This window comes from Prosopis cineraria, unplaced genomic scaffold, assembly GCF_029017545.1.
Source record: "Prosopis cineraria cultivar Desert tree isolate PC_DT_omini unplaced genomic scaffold, ASM2901754v1 PC3, whole genome shotgun sequence".
Lineage (NCBI taxonomy): Eukaryota > Viridiplantae > Streptophyta > Magnoliopsida > Fabales > Fabaceae > Prosopis > Prosopis cineraria.
Genome location: NW_026555334.1, coordinates 33,407,475 through 33,423,880, shown reverse-complemented (window position 1 = coordinate 33,423,880; position 16,406 = coordinate 33,407,475). Strand labels below are relative to the sequence as shown.

General features: G+C 38.3%; 1 protein-coding gene across 1 annotated transcript; it reads right to left on the bottom strand.

Moving 5' to 3' along the window:
* Positions 1-9,208: 9,208 nt before the first annotated feature.
* On the bottom strand, positions 9,209-16,188 carry LOC129306035 (ABC transporter B family member 19). Its single transcript, XM_054946341.1, has 10 exons — positions 15,609-16,188; positions 15,457-15,511; positions 14,956-15,131; positions 14,443-14,643; positions 13,962-14,221; positions 13,531-13,847; positions 13,211-13,434; positions 12,307-13,126; positions 11,954-12,195; positions 9,209-10,602 (listed from the first exon to the last, which is right to left on the bottom strand). Exons 1-10 carry the CDS (start codon positions 15,852-15,854, stop codon positions 9,397-9,399), a joined length of 3,747 nt encoding a protein of 1,248 aa, XP_054802316.1. The 5' UTR covers positions 15,855-16,188; the 3' UTR covers positions 9,209-9,396.
* Positions 16,189-16,406: the final 218 nt, after the last annotated feature.

The following is a 16,406-nucleotide window of genomic DNA, read 5'->3' as shown; positions in this document are numbered from 1 at the left end:
TGAAAGAAGTTGAAAACTGTTGAAAAACAAAACTTAGGTTGTGATTCAGAGCAATGCATCACAACTCATGCAAGATGCGCTGCGGCGTGTTGCTCGAATGCTCTCTATACCATGTGCTGTGGCGTGTTGCACGAATTTTCACTGATTTTGCTATCATTTGACAACATAATCGGGGGAACTTTTGACTTACCTCGATTCTCCGTCCAACGTCTGAATGACGTGATCTAGTTGTCTACAAAAAGCTCTTTACATGAATTAGCTAATGGCATGGGTTTTACTTTCAAAACTAGTCATACTAGAAAGTTAGACACCCAAACACATTTTAACCACTTTTCAACACTTTTACACAAAATGAGTGTCCAAAACCCTCAACAAGTGCTAAAAACTTTTCCTAATACCTGGACCATGTTCAATGAATCTAGGACTACTAGTGCAACATGTTAGCACCAAAACTTCATTATAACTAAAATTCACTCCTCAATCCCAATTTATCACAAATAAATAGGGAGGTAAATTAGTATTACATTTCACTCAAATCATTTAAAACATACTCAAATCTTCATTTCTGCACTTGTGCTAGTATTTTGGCCTCATCATATATATATATATATATATATCTCAACATACACAAAGGCTAAGGGCTCAAAATACAATTTTAACATTTGCGAGAATCAAAATAGTGCAAGTGAGGTAATATGCATCCTAAAATTGGCATGCCATATATTATTATAAAATTAAAGCTAAACTAGAGGCATACAATAAGAATATGCTAATTTCTCACCTCTTTAGTCTTCTTGCTCTCAACACCAGAGTTAGACCCTGAAAAGTATTAAATAAGATGGGTGAGTCTAGTGATTCAGTAATCAAGGTTAACCGTACCTTATGTAATTATATATCAATTATAAAACAAATACATGCACAAGGAGAGCAAATATGCAAATCAAACTTACATTTTGAACTAGTGAAGATAACTAGGTTCTAGTCCCTCAACAAACTATAGGACAATCCCTCAAAAAACAGCGGAATAAGGCTATAGCCCCGTGCACTGGAGGGTAGCCTAATTACTATATGAATTTTCTCTACTCCTAAATCCCTAGGAAAACTCGCACCACTGATCATGCCATAATCATTACTTACTTGAGTTTACTTTTTTGCTTTCATTTACTCACTGTGACAACAACCACGTTGGGCTCACGATCTTGCGCTACCCAAGTGTGTATTCTTATCATTTCTCAAAATTTATTTCCTTACTAACACACAAATATCTCTATTCATCATCACATTCGTTTTTAAAACATAAGTATTTTCATAATAAAATCCTTTTGACTTTGCATTTTGCATTTGAAGCCAAAATAGCATTGTGCTCAATCAAATTTTCATACATTCATTGAAAACTAATATATAGTTTTACATAAAAATCAATCTCATGCATGTAACATTCACCATTCGTATTCAACATCAATTAACAATCAATTAACATACAACTACCCAAAGTAGAATTTTTTTTCGGTTACCTCAAACTTTTGAGAAATCAAAGGTTTATCCCTCAATTAATTAGCTTCCAAATTTGAATTTCTACTCTAATAGGTGACCAAGAGCCAAAACTATAATCAACCAAGTTGAATTCCATCAACATAACAAACTCAAACAATTGAACCCTTAATCTCTACTTCTAAATTGCTCAACCTTCACTTTACAAGAGGTGGAATCTAACCATTGGGTTTAATAATTACCTTTAGTCCCCAATAGCATTAATAAGCTATTAAATCTTCATTAATGACATCACAAACTTCCAACCACCCAATATAAATGACATTTTTAGGTATTCATGGTGCCCAACAACTCAAGACACCAAAACTCATCATACCTAGGCTTAAATAATCTAATCTACCCCCATTAACTCCATTTGAGTTAACAAATTTGAACCCATAACCTATATAGACCGAAATTCCACTTCCACTATTAAACCCTAAACTCATAAATGTGGAAGAAAAAGGGAGATTAATGAATATGATACTTACTTTGGGTGTTTGTAGCCTTTAAAATACTCTCGAAGTAGTCTCCAAGCAAACCCTAGCAAAGCATTGGCACACCTCTCCTTTCTCTCTTTTCTTTTCTTTCTTTTTTTGTCTCATTTCATGTCTGATAAAATGCAGAAAATGGCAACGCGCCACAGCACATGGTATAGGGAAGTCCTCCCTCGCTCAGAGACGGCTATGCGCCAAAGCGAACGATCTACGTACCGGGCGCATGGCACAACAACTTCAACTCTTATTTTTCTTCTTCTTTTCGATGCTCGGGTGGTCCGCCTCGATACTAGACCCATACTATAGCTGAAATAGCATCAAATATGATTATTGGACCTCTCTGGCCACACACCACTTCAATTTAGTTAATTATCCTAATTAGGTTTAATTAATCAGAGAATTAAAACTCGGGATATTACAACTTTTTTTGTCGTCGCTGAAAGTCACTGCCAAAAGGCTTTTTTTTTGTAGTGTTTTTATCATTAATGATCATAAAATGATTCCAATAAGAGAGTAAAAGTCAAACTCATATAAACTTATATAACATGAAAACTGAAAGGCACATGCTCCCTTTGTCTCTATAAAAATAAGATGTCTTCTAGATTTTTTTTATTCCTACATATAAGGGGTTGTTAGCATATTTTTTAATGAATGAACCATTATACCCTTATTAAATTGAAAAGAGAAAAAGATAAGTATTCTCATTAATTTACTTTAAAAACAAGATATTCATTTTTTATTTACAATAATTAGGGGCAAAATTGAAATGTCGTTGTACTTTTAATTAGATAATTAACTTTTATTAGTTTGCAAGATTCGGTTAAAAAATCTTATATAGGGACGGAGGGAGTATTCTTTGTGCCCCATTGGGTACTATGAAAACGATTATGATAGAAATGAAAATAGATATGGAATTAGAGATATATATGAAAGTGGAGATGGATATGGATTAAAAAATAAGTTTGGCATGGAATCATGTTATAATTTTTATTAATATATATAATGAGAGGAGACCAAAATACCCTTACTAAAAAACCCTAGACTAAAAAAATCTCCATCCACCATCAAAGATACCGATTTCCACTAGCGATACCATCCATCAACTGCAGAAATGGAAGAGCCTTTCAAAACAACAACAACAATCAACAAAACAAAGTTGTTGAAGGTGGACAAGGATAAAGTTTTCACATTGATAGCTCTCGCAAATGTACGAGATCACATAAATAAATTACCCAAAGTATTTTAAGTATCGAACCCACAGGAAAGTTATACTTTTACTAATTTAAATAATTAATAGTTCAAGAAATATAGATAAAATGGATAAATTTGATGAAAATATAAAGAATAAAAGTAAATCAAGAAAATAATGATGATAAAAATGCAATCACTTGAAGCGTTAGAGTTTAGGATTCACTCTATAGATTGCTAGTTTCTACCCTTTGAATTGACTCTGATCAATTATAGTAACAATTATTTTTAAAGTGTCATAGTATTTTTCTGAATTATTAGTCCTTTTTTAATTAGTGTTAAATTCGTTTCCACGATACCCAAGCAACTAATTAAACCGTGAAACTATAATTTAAGTCACCATAAATTTTTAAAATTATCCCTAACCTAGTTATTTATGTTTAATTCTCTATATCTAGATTCTCTCTTCACTTCTCAATCCATCAAAATTACCCATAGATTTAATTAAATGGTGACCAATATGAAAAACAAATTAAGTGATGAGGGAAAAATATATAAATATCAATTAAATAGATATAAAACCTTAATAAATATAATCAAATTCAAACTAAAATCTATACCTATTTAATTATAAAATATGCACTTATCACACATCACTAAGGACAAAGAAGAATCGAAGATGTGGCGGCCGTCACATTTTTGAAGCCATCACATAACTGAAATGAAGAAGAGTTGAAGAGGAAGAGGAATCAAAGACGCGACTGATCTGTCGATTATTCAACATCATGACCTAATCAAGGTCGCTTTTGGCCCTTATGTTATGGTTCTCACTGGAAGCAACAACCGTTGAGGAAGGTGGTTTGAGATCTATAATGGGAAACGTGAGTCAACCTAGGATAAAGGGAGGGAAGTAGAACGACTTTGTGGAAATCGTCGATTGTGTTGGTCGGCCTTTCTTCACCTGCACACGAACTATTCTCTCTATTTTTGCACTCTGAATCATCCTTCTCTGTCTCCTATTTGTAGGAATGTTATGGAGGTCATTAATGGTTGTTGGAGGTCGCCAGCATTGGTTGCTGGAGGTTACCAGTACTGAGACGCTCACTAACAATGAAAAGGTTGACAAGAGCTAGATAAGAGAGGAAAGGGTAAAAAAAAAATGAAGAAGGAAAGATGGAATTGAAAAACTGAGTTTTTGTGATAAAAGCCAACAACAATTTTAGTGGAGTTGAGCTCCACATGAAATTGATTTCTAGCCTATCAAATTAACAATTTTTTGAATTTTATTTTCAATTCTAAGGCCAAAATTGTGGAGTACCAGGCGGGACCTCAATTTTTTTTTTTAGCCTCATTAATCTTTAACAAGCACTTTTTTTGTCATTTAAAAAAAAAAACCTTCAAAGCCATATGGATATCGTGCAAATGTTTTTTTAAAAAGAAAAAATTGAGAGCATTAAACAAAAAAAATAATTACAAGTAATAAATTGATCGACCACCATTATGAACTTCCTAATCAGAACCTTTTTGTCTAAACATTCTTGAATTGCAATATTTTTTATTCTAGAAACATATAGTCCGGTCCCGCTGGAAATTTCCAAGCATGAAACGGGTCACTTTAATTTTTGGTTTTATTTATTAGTTTTAACTTTTAAAGTCAAAAAGGGGCAACCACATGATCCTGTAGACTCACACGTCTAAACCCGACAAGAAGTTGGAAGTTAGAAATCTGTTGGAATGCATGATGAACAATCAGAGATTCAAAAAGAAAAACAGCAAAGTTCAAAAGCACTTTACAAGCACACAGCCCTTGCCTCCTCTCCACAATGCATGCGTACTTCCCACTTTACTTGCTTGAATCCGGAGAAATTAATTGAAGTCTCCCATTCTCTCTTCCTTCTTTTTCCAAATCCAAATCCATTCCAAGGGCTAATTAGCGCCACGCTTGAACACTTTTGATGATTTCGCCTCCTCATAATTAAGAGTAAACCTAGGAGATTAAGGAGAACTTTTGAACCTCCGACATTCAGTTAAATTTTGTCTTAATCATATGGGTCAGAGTTGTTGAAGCCAAATTATTGTTGATTCACTTTATTTTCTTTGGGAACACACAAGTATTGATGATCCGACTCACTCTTGGGACGACCTAAAGATTCAACGGATTTCGTGGAACTAAAGCTGCCCTTGAGCTCCACAAGATTCTTGTATCGATCCCACATATCATTGTCTACATTGACCTATGCTCCATCCCTCCATCTCACCGTTCACGTTAAATCGGTCCTCACTTTGATTTTTGAGAATCACTTTACACTCCCCAATTTTCTGAGTCTTTTGGCTACTTCTCATTTTCCAAGGTCATGCTGTCTAATAATAAAGAAACACACCCACGATCCTATCAGACCGAGCACTTTTTTCTTCACGTATATTACTGTTTTGGCACATTAAACAGTTACCACGTACTCACTTTTCTCGTGCCCACTAATCAATGGTACGTAGATGATACGCTCTTTTTGTAGACCCTCAATTAGCGCGGTACCTAAAGGTTTATGTTGTCCTGTTTATCACTTGAAATTAAAATGGCAAGCCCTCGTGGGGTTCTTGAACTTTTCGCCAAGTTTATGTGTTACGCTTCTGACTGGACCTACATACAAAGTCCACACTCATGAAGATTTCAGAATGAGAGTTCCTTAAGAATTACATAGGCCCAACACCCAAACGGTGTAGTAGGCCCAACAGAGCTCATTGGGCTTGGAGTGAAATCAACCATCTATATACTCTTGGGCTATACTTTTATCTTGTAAAGGTGCAATTATATTATATTCATTTCTCCTGCCTACGAGAACTAAGAATGGTTACCTGCAATGCAAGGAAGAAAACCAGGAGGTTGTTTTTCCTACGGTGGCTATAGTAATGAAAGACAACTGCTAAATAAATCTTACGATAAATGGTATAAGCTGGTTTGGTCATGTTGTTACATCAAATTTAGAAAACCCCATACATGTAGAGACAGCACATTATCGTTAAGCTGTTCATTCCAGCAATTAGACAACTCTGAACAAATCGAAGCGACGCGCAATCTTTACACAAGATTTCACCGACTCAACACGAGGTTCTTATTCTCACATGTGCGTCACTTTATGAATCCTACACATCTTATCTATAAATCCAACACTGAGTCCCTGCTTAGTACAATTATTGGTCGTTCGCTAATAATAGAGAAAACACATTGGTTCCACCGCTCAACTCAGTTCCTCTATCATGTAGACATAGAACTGTTCGTTCATTTGTTTATGAAGCAAAACTAGTTTCTTATATTGAAATTGCTGTCTTCGTATCCAAAATTTGTATAAAGTTTTTTGAATGAAATAAGTCCCCAGCAATAGCCTTTATTACTCGCACTATCTCACAGGAAAGTGTCAGAGTGAGAGCAGAAGAGTCAGGAAATTAAATCAAGTAGCTTCACGTCATAAGAAATTGTCACGGAGGGTCCCTTTCTGTGACTAGATAATGAGAAAAGCCAAACTGAGGTGAAACCGGTGACCCCAGTGCTTTGGTAAGCCAGAACAGTAATTATTTGTTATGACTTAAAATTTCTTCAAGCCTGCAATGGCAGCAACACTGTTCATTACCAAATCCCAGACATAGAACAAGAAGAATGGCCATCGCTCAAACTTCGATTTTTTTTTTTCCTTTTTGGCCAAGGTGGTTCAGACATTGGCTCGCTGGAGTCTTCAGAGTCAGAACTTCCCCAGACTAATGGTCAAAAACAGTAGACTCAATTGTCACTACTACCCTCATAAAAGGCTGTCTTAAAATACTGTACATGTACCCTCTGAGAATCTAACTTGTAGATGTAGAGGACCCACCCACGCGGACTGCAATTTCCTGTACAGAAGCTGAACGACCATGCCCTTTTGAACCATATGCATCTAGCATCTTAAATCTTTCTTCTTAAACATTAGCTAATTGGGTGATTACATTTGTAACTTGAGCTCGTTGATTAGTTTTCAACTACACATTCCCCAGCATGTGATCTTTTTTTGCCTTTGGCCTGATCCCCCAGCCTGTGATTGAAAGATTAGTACTGTGACTATGCATAAGGAACTTGACATTGCCGGAAGCAGCTGAATATTTCCCTCCTATAGAGAGACAAGAAGCAGAAAACAAAACTGTACGGTATAACACAGACTGGTGATTTACTCATTTCGTCAGCTACAGTATTCAGCTCAGGTAGATTCCCTTCACTCGAAATATATCAGAGGGAGGACTAAATTCATTTCATCAGTTCTGCGTAAAATTTCATTTTCACTAAATTTGGTGGGAGGGTGTTCAGTGTTCTTTGGAATGACCACGGTCCACAGCCAAGGAAAACCTCTCATTTGCTTGTTACATTTTTCACGTGCCACCTCAGAATTTACCTGCTTCTTGGACATTTATTTACTTGAGAACCGTTTGTTCTCATATATAGTCTTAGCTCATGAAGTGTCTGTAAATTACCCCCTGCAAGTATCAGTACCTAACATGCTCGAGCCTGCAGTCATGCACAATTCTGATTCGGCATTTAAGGACTCTGATGTGATGCATCAACTCTCTATTTCCTCACCTGTCTTTATTTCTTTTTAATCATTGATCTTTGCTATGTCTTGGTATTTGTATTATTGTTTCATTTTCTTTCCCCACGAGACACTAGCAATTACATTGGAAATGCAAACCCAGAGGGGCCAAGCCCTCATGGAGCTTTCTGTGTTTTCTTTTGAGGTTGATAAAGTACACATATGGACATGGTAGCAGCATCCGTTTCGGTAAAGTTGGCAAGCAAATCTGATCAATCTGATAAAGAAGTTTATGTAAGAAATGGGCCATGCTTATTCCCCCTAAAAATGCAGAAGGAAAAGAGATATAGTTCCACTCTGTAAGTGAGATCTGTTAGTTGTGATGATTAAAAAGGTTCTTCATATAAAATAAGGTTCAGGAAAAGGAAGGCAGAGAAGAGAAAAACTTCTAGGCCGCATCAAGTGGGTCATTCCAAAGTCTTCAAAGCATAAAATAAGGTTGTGTCCATCCCTTGCTTTTCACAATAATTCCGACCATCTGCCTTCACTGATTATGTCTCCGGCTTGCTAAAAGGAGCCTCTGCCGTCTCAGGGGCCCTCCCAAAAAAAAAAAAAAGGTGTGCTCATAGTCAAATCCAACTATCCATTTGTGAATTTTAAAATAATAAATCACGGGTTACAAGTTAAATGAGGTAGTTATCTTAAATTCATATCGACAAGAGGGTTGGCATCTTAAAAAACTAGTTGATCTATTTAACTCAGAAGAGAACTTTTTCCCCTTCATTATTAGTCCCCCAGGGGGGAAAGTTCAAAGAATCAATTGGTGCAAAAATATCCCAAAAGTCTCCATCTATCTATATTCATTGTTCTCCCAACTAAGATTTTCCTAAACCAATTAAACTATGAAATGAATATGTAAAGAGCAATCTGCAAGAAACATCCAACTTTTTGCTCTGAGATGTTGAAATTCTTGTGCTGGTCGACCATATTTGCCATGCTCGATACTTCTTGCACTCTCATCAGAATGTCGATGGTGCTTATCTTGTTACTTCAAATCAAAATCAAATCGATACCGATGATAACTACAAGAGTACATGAAAGAGCGACGATTCCCTTTGTTAATAACCTCACAATCATCGGTTAATGTGGAATCAGTTTAGGAAAAATACTACTTTATTTAAAAAAAAAACAGATTAGCCTGTAAATGATGTTGCTGAGGTGAAATTGAGTTAAAATTCATTCTATTGGAACAATCAAAGAATAAATGAACCTCACTCACCAAGCTACTTTGATGATTAGTGTATATTTCAACTGAAAAATGCTCACAAAGAAACAAAAACACATGCAAAGCAAAAAAGCAAAAAAGCAAAAAAGGCAGTCCTGACCCTCCTCAGGGACGCATCATGGTAAGTGACAGTGGGGCTTAAGAATGGCTCAAACAGCTAAAAAATGGATAACTTTTTATGCTCTATTGATACTGGATTAATATTACTTTTTGGTTGCTACTCCATTTGAACTAGAGCACTCGTCTTTTAGGTACATAGTGCAAACCCCAAATCTCACATAATGTTTGCCTCTAAAAGAGAATGAAAAGCACAAGGTTAATGACTTATAGGGACCCAAAACTCTCCTCACATATGATTTTGTAGCTGCAAAAGTCTAGAATATGCACCCTCTGGTCTGCTCACAAGTTCTACATGACTTCCCTGCTCCACGATTCGCCCATCTTGCACCACTCCAATATTGTCAACCCCTCTGATGGTTGATAAGCGATGAGCCACAAGTACTGTGGTTCGACCCCTCATCAGCCTCTCCAGTGCTTCTTGCAGGACGCACTCTGATTCAGCATCAAGCGCACTCGTGGCCTCGTCTAGCAGAAGTATTGTGGGGTCCTTAAGGACTGCTCTCGCAATAGCTATCCTCTGTTTTTGCCCACCAGATAATTGAACCCCTCTCTCACCAACTGGGGTCTTGTATCCCTCAGGCAAACTACTAACAAATGAATGAACGTTTGCTGCACGAGCAGCTTCGATTACTTCTGCTTCGGTTGCTCCATCCTTGCCATATGCTATGTTGTCGAAAATGCTTGCCGCGAACAGAGCAGGCTCTTGTTGCACTAAACCAATCCTTAGCCTTAAGGACTTCAAGTTCAATCTTTTAATGTCTTTTCCATCAATCATGACTTTTCCAGCAATGGGGTCATAGAAACGCTCTATTAGTGCAATGACAGAACTCTTGCCCGACCCACTGGCTCCCACGAGAGCCTGGCTCTGCCCTGCACGGATTCTAAGATTAAGATCCTTGAACACCATTACGTCAGGTCGTGATGGGTAGAAAAAATCAACATGTCTAAGGTCAATTTCCCCGCGAATGGACTCAACTGGCTCGGCATCGGGATCGTCTGGGTCAATCCTAGTCTGACGATCGAGAATGGAGAAGACAGAACCAACGGCTTCACCGCCTCTGATTATTTCGGGAGCGAGGCTAACGGTTTCTGCGACGGAATTAGCTGTGATAACTAGGACCACGAAAACTTTTATGACCTTCGAGAAGGTCGACATGCCTTTGCTGACAAGATGCGCACCGTACCACAGGATGAGAGCTTCGGAGGCATAAAGGGCAAGCTGGGAGAGGCCAAATAGGAGGCCGGAGGTTTGGCTCCGGCGTAAGCTCCGGCGTTGTGGGACACGAAGCTCGTGGCAGAATAAAGAAATGATCTTGTTTTGGGCATTGAACGCAGCGACCGTTCTGATGTTACTGACTCCCTCCCCGGCTATCATACTTGTCTTTGCATGAGCCTTGGCTGTGTCTCCAGCAAACCCTTTCAGAGAGAGTTGCTGTGGAATTCAACATAGAAAAATTCATTGTTAGCACCCCACCATTAACTCACGAAGTAATCAATTCATCCTTACTAAAGATTACATACCCCACAAATGAAATTAATATATATTTAATTTTCATCTATTTAAATCGTTAAATATGTTAGAAAATTTAAGTTGGTAGCAGGCAAGACTCCTATAACACCCAACGGTGAATTAATTTGGGGAGGACAAGTTTTGGCCGCGTTGGGAAAAGATTTGATGATGCGACCTACAATTATTGCACTGTTAAAGATAATAATATGGTGAAAAATAATCCAGAAAAAGGGGACCCACAAAAAAAAATTGAAGCAGAAGGGCCTTCGGGATGGCAGATGATTCAGCTAACATGGACACATACATGCATGAGAATAATTTTTTAAACAATGACATTGATAAAGGAAATTCGTAGGGTACATCCTTGACCAATCAATCTATTTCTTGCACTGTTCTTGATGCATGCGCAAACTTAGAACAGTGTCCGTTACAGGACAAATCATCAATGGTTTCAGAATTTGCTTCAATGCTTGTACTGTGGTTAGAAAACAAAACCCATTCTCGGAAACTCAAAAGATTCAAATCCTGAATCAGAAGGGAAAGTAAAGGTAAAGGAGGACATGCCCAGAAAATAAAGGATTAAAAAAAACCAAGGCGCGAGGGAGTACTGCACATCCAGGCGCAGGTTAGGAACATTCATTGTGACTGTCTGTCATCCCTGACAGCCACGGCAAAAGATTATAAAATGCCATGGCAAGGAACAAAAGAGTAATTTCATAAATTAAATAATAAGATCGAGCCAGGAAAAAAAAAACAATGTCACGTGTGAGAAATTAGCTTTAACATAATGTGTGAAATTCTGTTTGACTAATATTTCCAGTTGATGTTGTTCAAAAATTAATGAACGGATAGTCGGATTATTGGTGATGGAAAAACAGATTGGGGCAACTAGAGAAACACTAGTTTCAGTGGGCATTGAAACTGACGATAGTGGTGGAATATAGGGTATAATAAACTTGCACTGTTATGTATGAACTTATAATATAGTTAGGAATTTCCTAAGAGTTAATGCACTGGTGACTTGACTGAGGGAAGCATGTGCACTGCTCAACAATGGTCAGACCTTATTGTTTGTCGTTTAATGCCAGCTTGTTCATAAAGTTATATTCTGAGAGGAAAAGCAAGTGTAGGGATCTGACACCAGTAAGAATCTTTATAAAAGAAGGGAAATAACCTAGAGTGTTAACCCAAGTTTTTTTCTAGGTGTCAACACATTTCAAATGAGCGGTTGCCAAGTTTGAGAAATTAATAGAGATATGGTACTGAGTTTTACCTGAGCAAAGTTGGCAAGAACAAGAAGGGGGAAGGTTCCCAGGATGAGCAAGGAAACTCTCCACTCCACAATGAAAGCAACAATGAAAGATGTGAGAAGAGATGTCATATTCTGCAGTATCACTGAGATCCTCTCAGCAATAGCAGACTTCACATCAGCAGCATCAGTGGCGAGGCGAGCTGCAACTAGGCTTGAATTATGCTCCTCCTCATCGAACCATCCAACTTCATTCCTTAAAATTGCTGACCAAACAAAAAATAACACAAATTGTCAAGCACTTTAAGAGTTCAAAGCAGAGAAGCGAGAAGGTAAATCATGAACAATCACATATCAACAAAAAGATTATATCATACCAGCAAGCATCATTCTTCGAACCCTTGTAGTGAGATTTTCACCCATAATACTGAAGAAGTAATGCTGTATCAAATATGCGCCAACGGCATAAAGACCAGCTCCAATGTATATGAAGACGTACTCCTTAGTCTTCCTCTCCATGGACGCATAATTTCTGTAGTAAAAGACCTCGATCATATTGCTCATAACAATGGCAAAAGTCGGTCCAATAAACCCAGATAGAATAGATCCTACTGCTCCCATTAATGAGTAAGGCCATTCAGGGGCATTTAACTTGAGTAAACGGAAGAAGTATGCATTAGGAGCAGGATTCTTCTTGTCTGTTTCAGCATTTGATATCATCTCAATGCGCCCATCTGCCCCCGTGCTGTATTGGTAACTCAAGTTCCTCAAACTTCCAGACCGGAGGCTTAAAGACTTGGTTGAGAGTGAATGGCTCAGTCGTGATGAACGTGTCCGGCGAGTCGACGGGTTGGAGAAGTCTCTATTTCCAACCATTTCTTGGAACCGTATTAGTGAAGCATAGGTCCCTGCTTTGGCAATCAGCTCTTCATGACTTCCTGTCTCCACAACTTGCCCTTGTTGTATAACTGCAATGCTGTCGACGTTCCTTATGGTTGATAGACGATGAGCAACAACTACAGTCGTACGACCAACCATGAGACGATCAAGTGCTTCTTGAACAATGCTTTCAGAACCAGCATCAAGAGCACTTGTTGCTTCATCTAAAAGAAGGATCTTGGGGTTTTTTAACATAGCTCTAGCAATGGCAATTCTCTGTTTTTGACCTCCAGATAACTGGACTCCTCGCTCACCTACCTGTTGTGTGTAACACAGAATTGATTTATATCATTAACATGCACTGAATGCTCAGACTGAATTCGCAATAGTTTATGTACCAACCTGAGTGTTGTACCCATTAGGAAGCAACGTGATAAAGCTATGAGCATTTGCAGCAGAAGCAGCCGCTTCTACTTCAGCCATGGTTGCATCAGGTTTCCCATAGAGTATATTCTCAAGTATGGTGGTCGCAAAAAGTGCAGGTTCTTGATTCACCAGCCCAATTTGATCACGTAACCATTTTAATTGTAGCGTTTTGATGTCCACGTTATCCAACAAAACCTGCCCTGCACAGCAACTCGAAGAAATATGTCAGCAATAAATTCATTCTGAAGCAAAACTTGCAATATTTCGACCCAAAAAAAAAAAGCATGTTTTGTTACCTTCATTAGGATCGTAGAACCTTTCTATCAAGGAAACAACGGTGCTTTTCCCCGAGCCACTACCCCCAACAACGGCTACAGTTTTGCCCGCAGGGAAAAAGATTGAGAAACTGCGGAAGATGAGCACATCTGGCCTTGACGGATAGCTGAAACTTACATCCTTAAGTTCAATATTGCCATTTATCTCTGACAAGCACTTCCCCTCATATAGGTCTTCCACTATGGTGGGCTTCTGCTTAATGATTTCCATCAATTTGTACCCTGCTGCTTTGCCTTTGCTAAATGCCCCTAAATTTGAAAATGATTGTCCTAGACTCCTGTACAAAGAAAAGTATTTTTACATTATTATCACTATTGTTATTGTTATTATTATTAAATGAGGATTTCCGAAAAAATTTCAGAGTCGCTAAACAGAAATATGAGGGTCTTACATGCCACCAACAATGGCAGAGAAAATAGCAGTGAATGCCTTTCCTCCATCAGTCTGGCCATTCCTGATAAACACTCCAGCATACCAAAACACTAATGCCCATGACATGCAAGCTATCCCATATGTACATCCCAAGCCTAAACCTTTAGCCATTCCAGCCTTGTATCCGAGCTTCAGAGTGTTTTGTATCAAATCAGAATAAGAGTTCAAGGCTTTACTCTCACCAACATACGAGTACACAGTTCGAACTTGAGCAATCGCCTGAACATGTACAGATTGATAGAAATGCAAATTTATCAAGCCATTCTTACAAGAAAGCGCTGTATCTACCTACGTCTTAGAGTGACAATAGAAAGCAATATTTTCTACGCAAACATTATAGCACAGGACAAAGAAAGAAAAATTGAATTGAGAAAACACAGAAGAAACTTGAAAAGTACTTTTCGAATGAGTTTGTGCAATAAAAGGAACGAACTCCTGACCTGCTCGGCGATTATTCCAGCATTTGCATAGGATTCGCGACTCTTGGAGGTGAGGCCTGTGAGGGTGTATGCATACAACCCACCAGCGAAAGCAATGCCCGGAATCACTGCAACGCTTAGAAGAGCTAACCTCCATGCTGACACAAAACCAACCACCAGACCAGCTAGGAACGTTGACAGATAATGTATGAAGTTCCCTACCTGCACATTCCGACTTACACATATTAAACCAAAAAAGAGTATAACAGAATTAGGAAAGGATTCAGTCATCTGCAACCTCTGGCTACAATTTACATCCCTGGCGCACATTAAACTGTGGCAGCTAAAGTGCGCCTTCCTATGCTAGCATCAGAGGCATGTGGGAGTGCATGACATGGGTCCCGCTTTTATGGGCAACCAACAACTCGAGAGAGAGCATATTTTGATTTTGAGTTCTGACTTTTAACTCAAATGGTAGAGGAAAACTGAAACAGGAAAAAAATCTAGGAAGAGAAAGATGGTAAATTATGGAACCTTCTCGCTAATGGCATCTTGAACGAGCAGAGTGTCAGTAGAGACACTAAAAACGATATCCCCTGTTCTTGCATCTGTGTCAAAGAACCCAACGTCCTGTTTAAGCACCGCCTCCAAGTACTTCTTTCTCAGCGTGCTTACTTGTCTCTCCCCAGTAAACATCCAGCATGCAATTTCTGGTAAATTTGGTAGAAGAGAATCCATTATCGGGATACCAAAAAGGTCCAAACTTTTTTCCATAATTTTAGAGCAGGGCAATTCAGTTATTGCTGATAATTAATTGACGAAACTATTCTGGAAAAAAAAAAATAGGCGAAACTATGCGCATCAAGGCCATTAATTCACAATAGAATGATATAGATATGCAGCTTAAGCAGGAAAATCGAAGCCTTGAGATTAACAAGTGAAAGAAGAAAAGGAAGTGGGCTCACACCCACCCGTTCCAAGTGAACTGTGTACTCAGATCAAGCTACGGCCTAACAGCGAGATGAAATGGCATACCTGCATAGGATGATATGCAAACGACGAGGCCAAGGTACACAAAAAACAGAGCATACTGCAGTGATGATCAGCAGAAAGAAGAGAAAGAAACTATAAGATCCGAGATCCGAGAGAAATTTGCTACAAAGATTGAAGCTTGATAAAATTCGAACCTTTGATACTTCTTCAGTCATTTTCTTCAAATCCATCTGATTCTTGCCAAAGCCATTGACCATCTCACCAAAAAGAAGGAAGAAAACAGGCATGGATGAGCCATGAACGACTGCTCCTAAGCTCCCAGAGATCATGAGGAGCCAGTCATACTTATCTGCAAAAGAGAATAGCTGGTAAAACGGCAAACTCTGCTCCTTCTTCTTCTCAGCCTCCGGCAATGCTTTAGGCTCTGTAGCTTCCGCCATTACCAACCTCGCAAACACAAGCTCCCGAACTGAGCACTAAAGGCGTTTGTGGGTTTCAAAAAGGGATTTCAGACTGACTCGTGCCTCAATGCCATTAATAAGGAGATCTGGGTTAAGCGGGGAAGTCAATAAGGTGTCAATAACTTTTTATGGGCCCTTTTCTCTTTATCATGTTGCGAGGAACTGTCAATGTCGTTTAAGCCCGAGACTCCAGTATAAGCAACTTCCTTCGCGGGATATCAAAGCATGCGCAGGGAGACTGAGCATATATAGAGACTAGAGAGAGATGAAGGAGAGTGTGTTGTTAGACCAGTGGTCAAAGGAAGTAAGGAGCATGAGTTTTGAAAGAGAGATATAGTGATTTGATGGAAAGAGGGTGTCTCTATTTCTCTTCCCTCCATTTTCCTCCATTCCTCCCCATCACCTTTGGATTAAACTTTTTCAATGGTTTAGATTTAATTTTTAAAAAAATTATTATTTTAATTTTATATAAAATATATAAATAAAATATTATAACTTTAAATGATTTAGATTAAACTTTAATAATTTAAA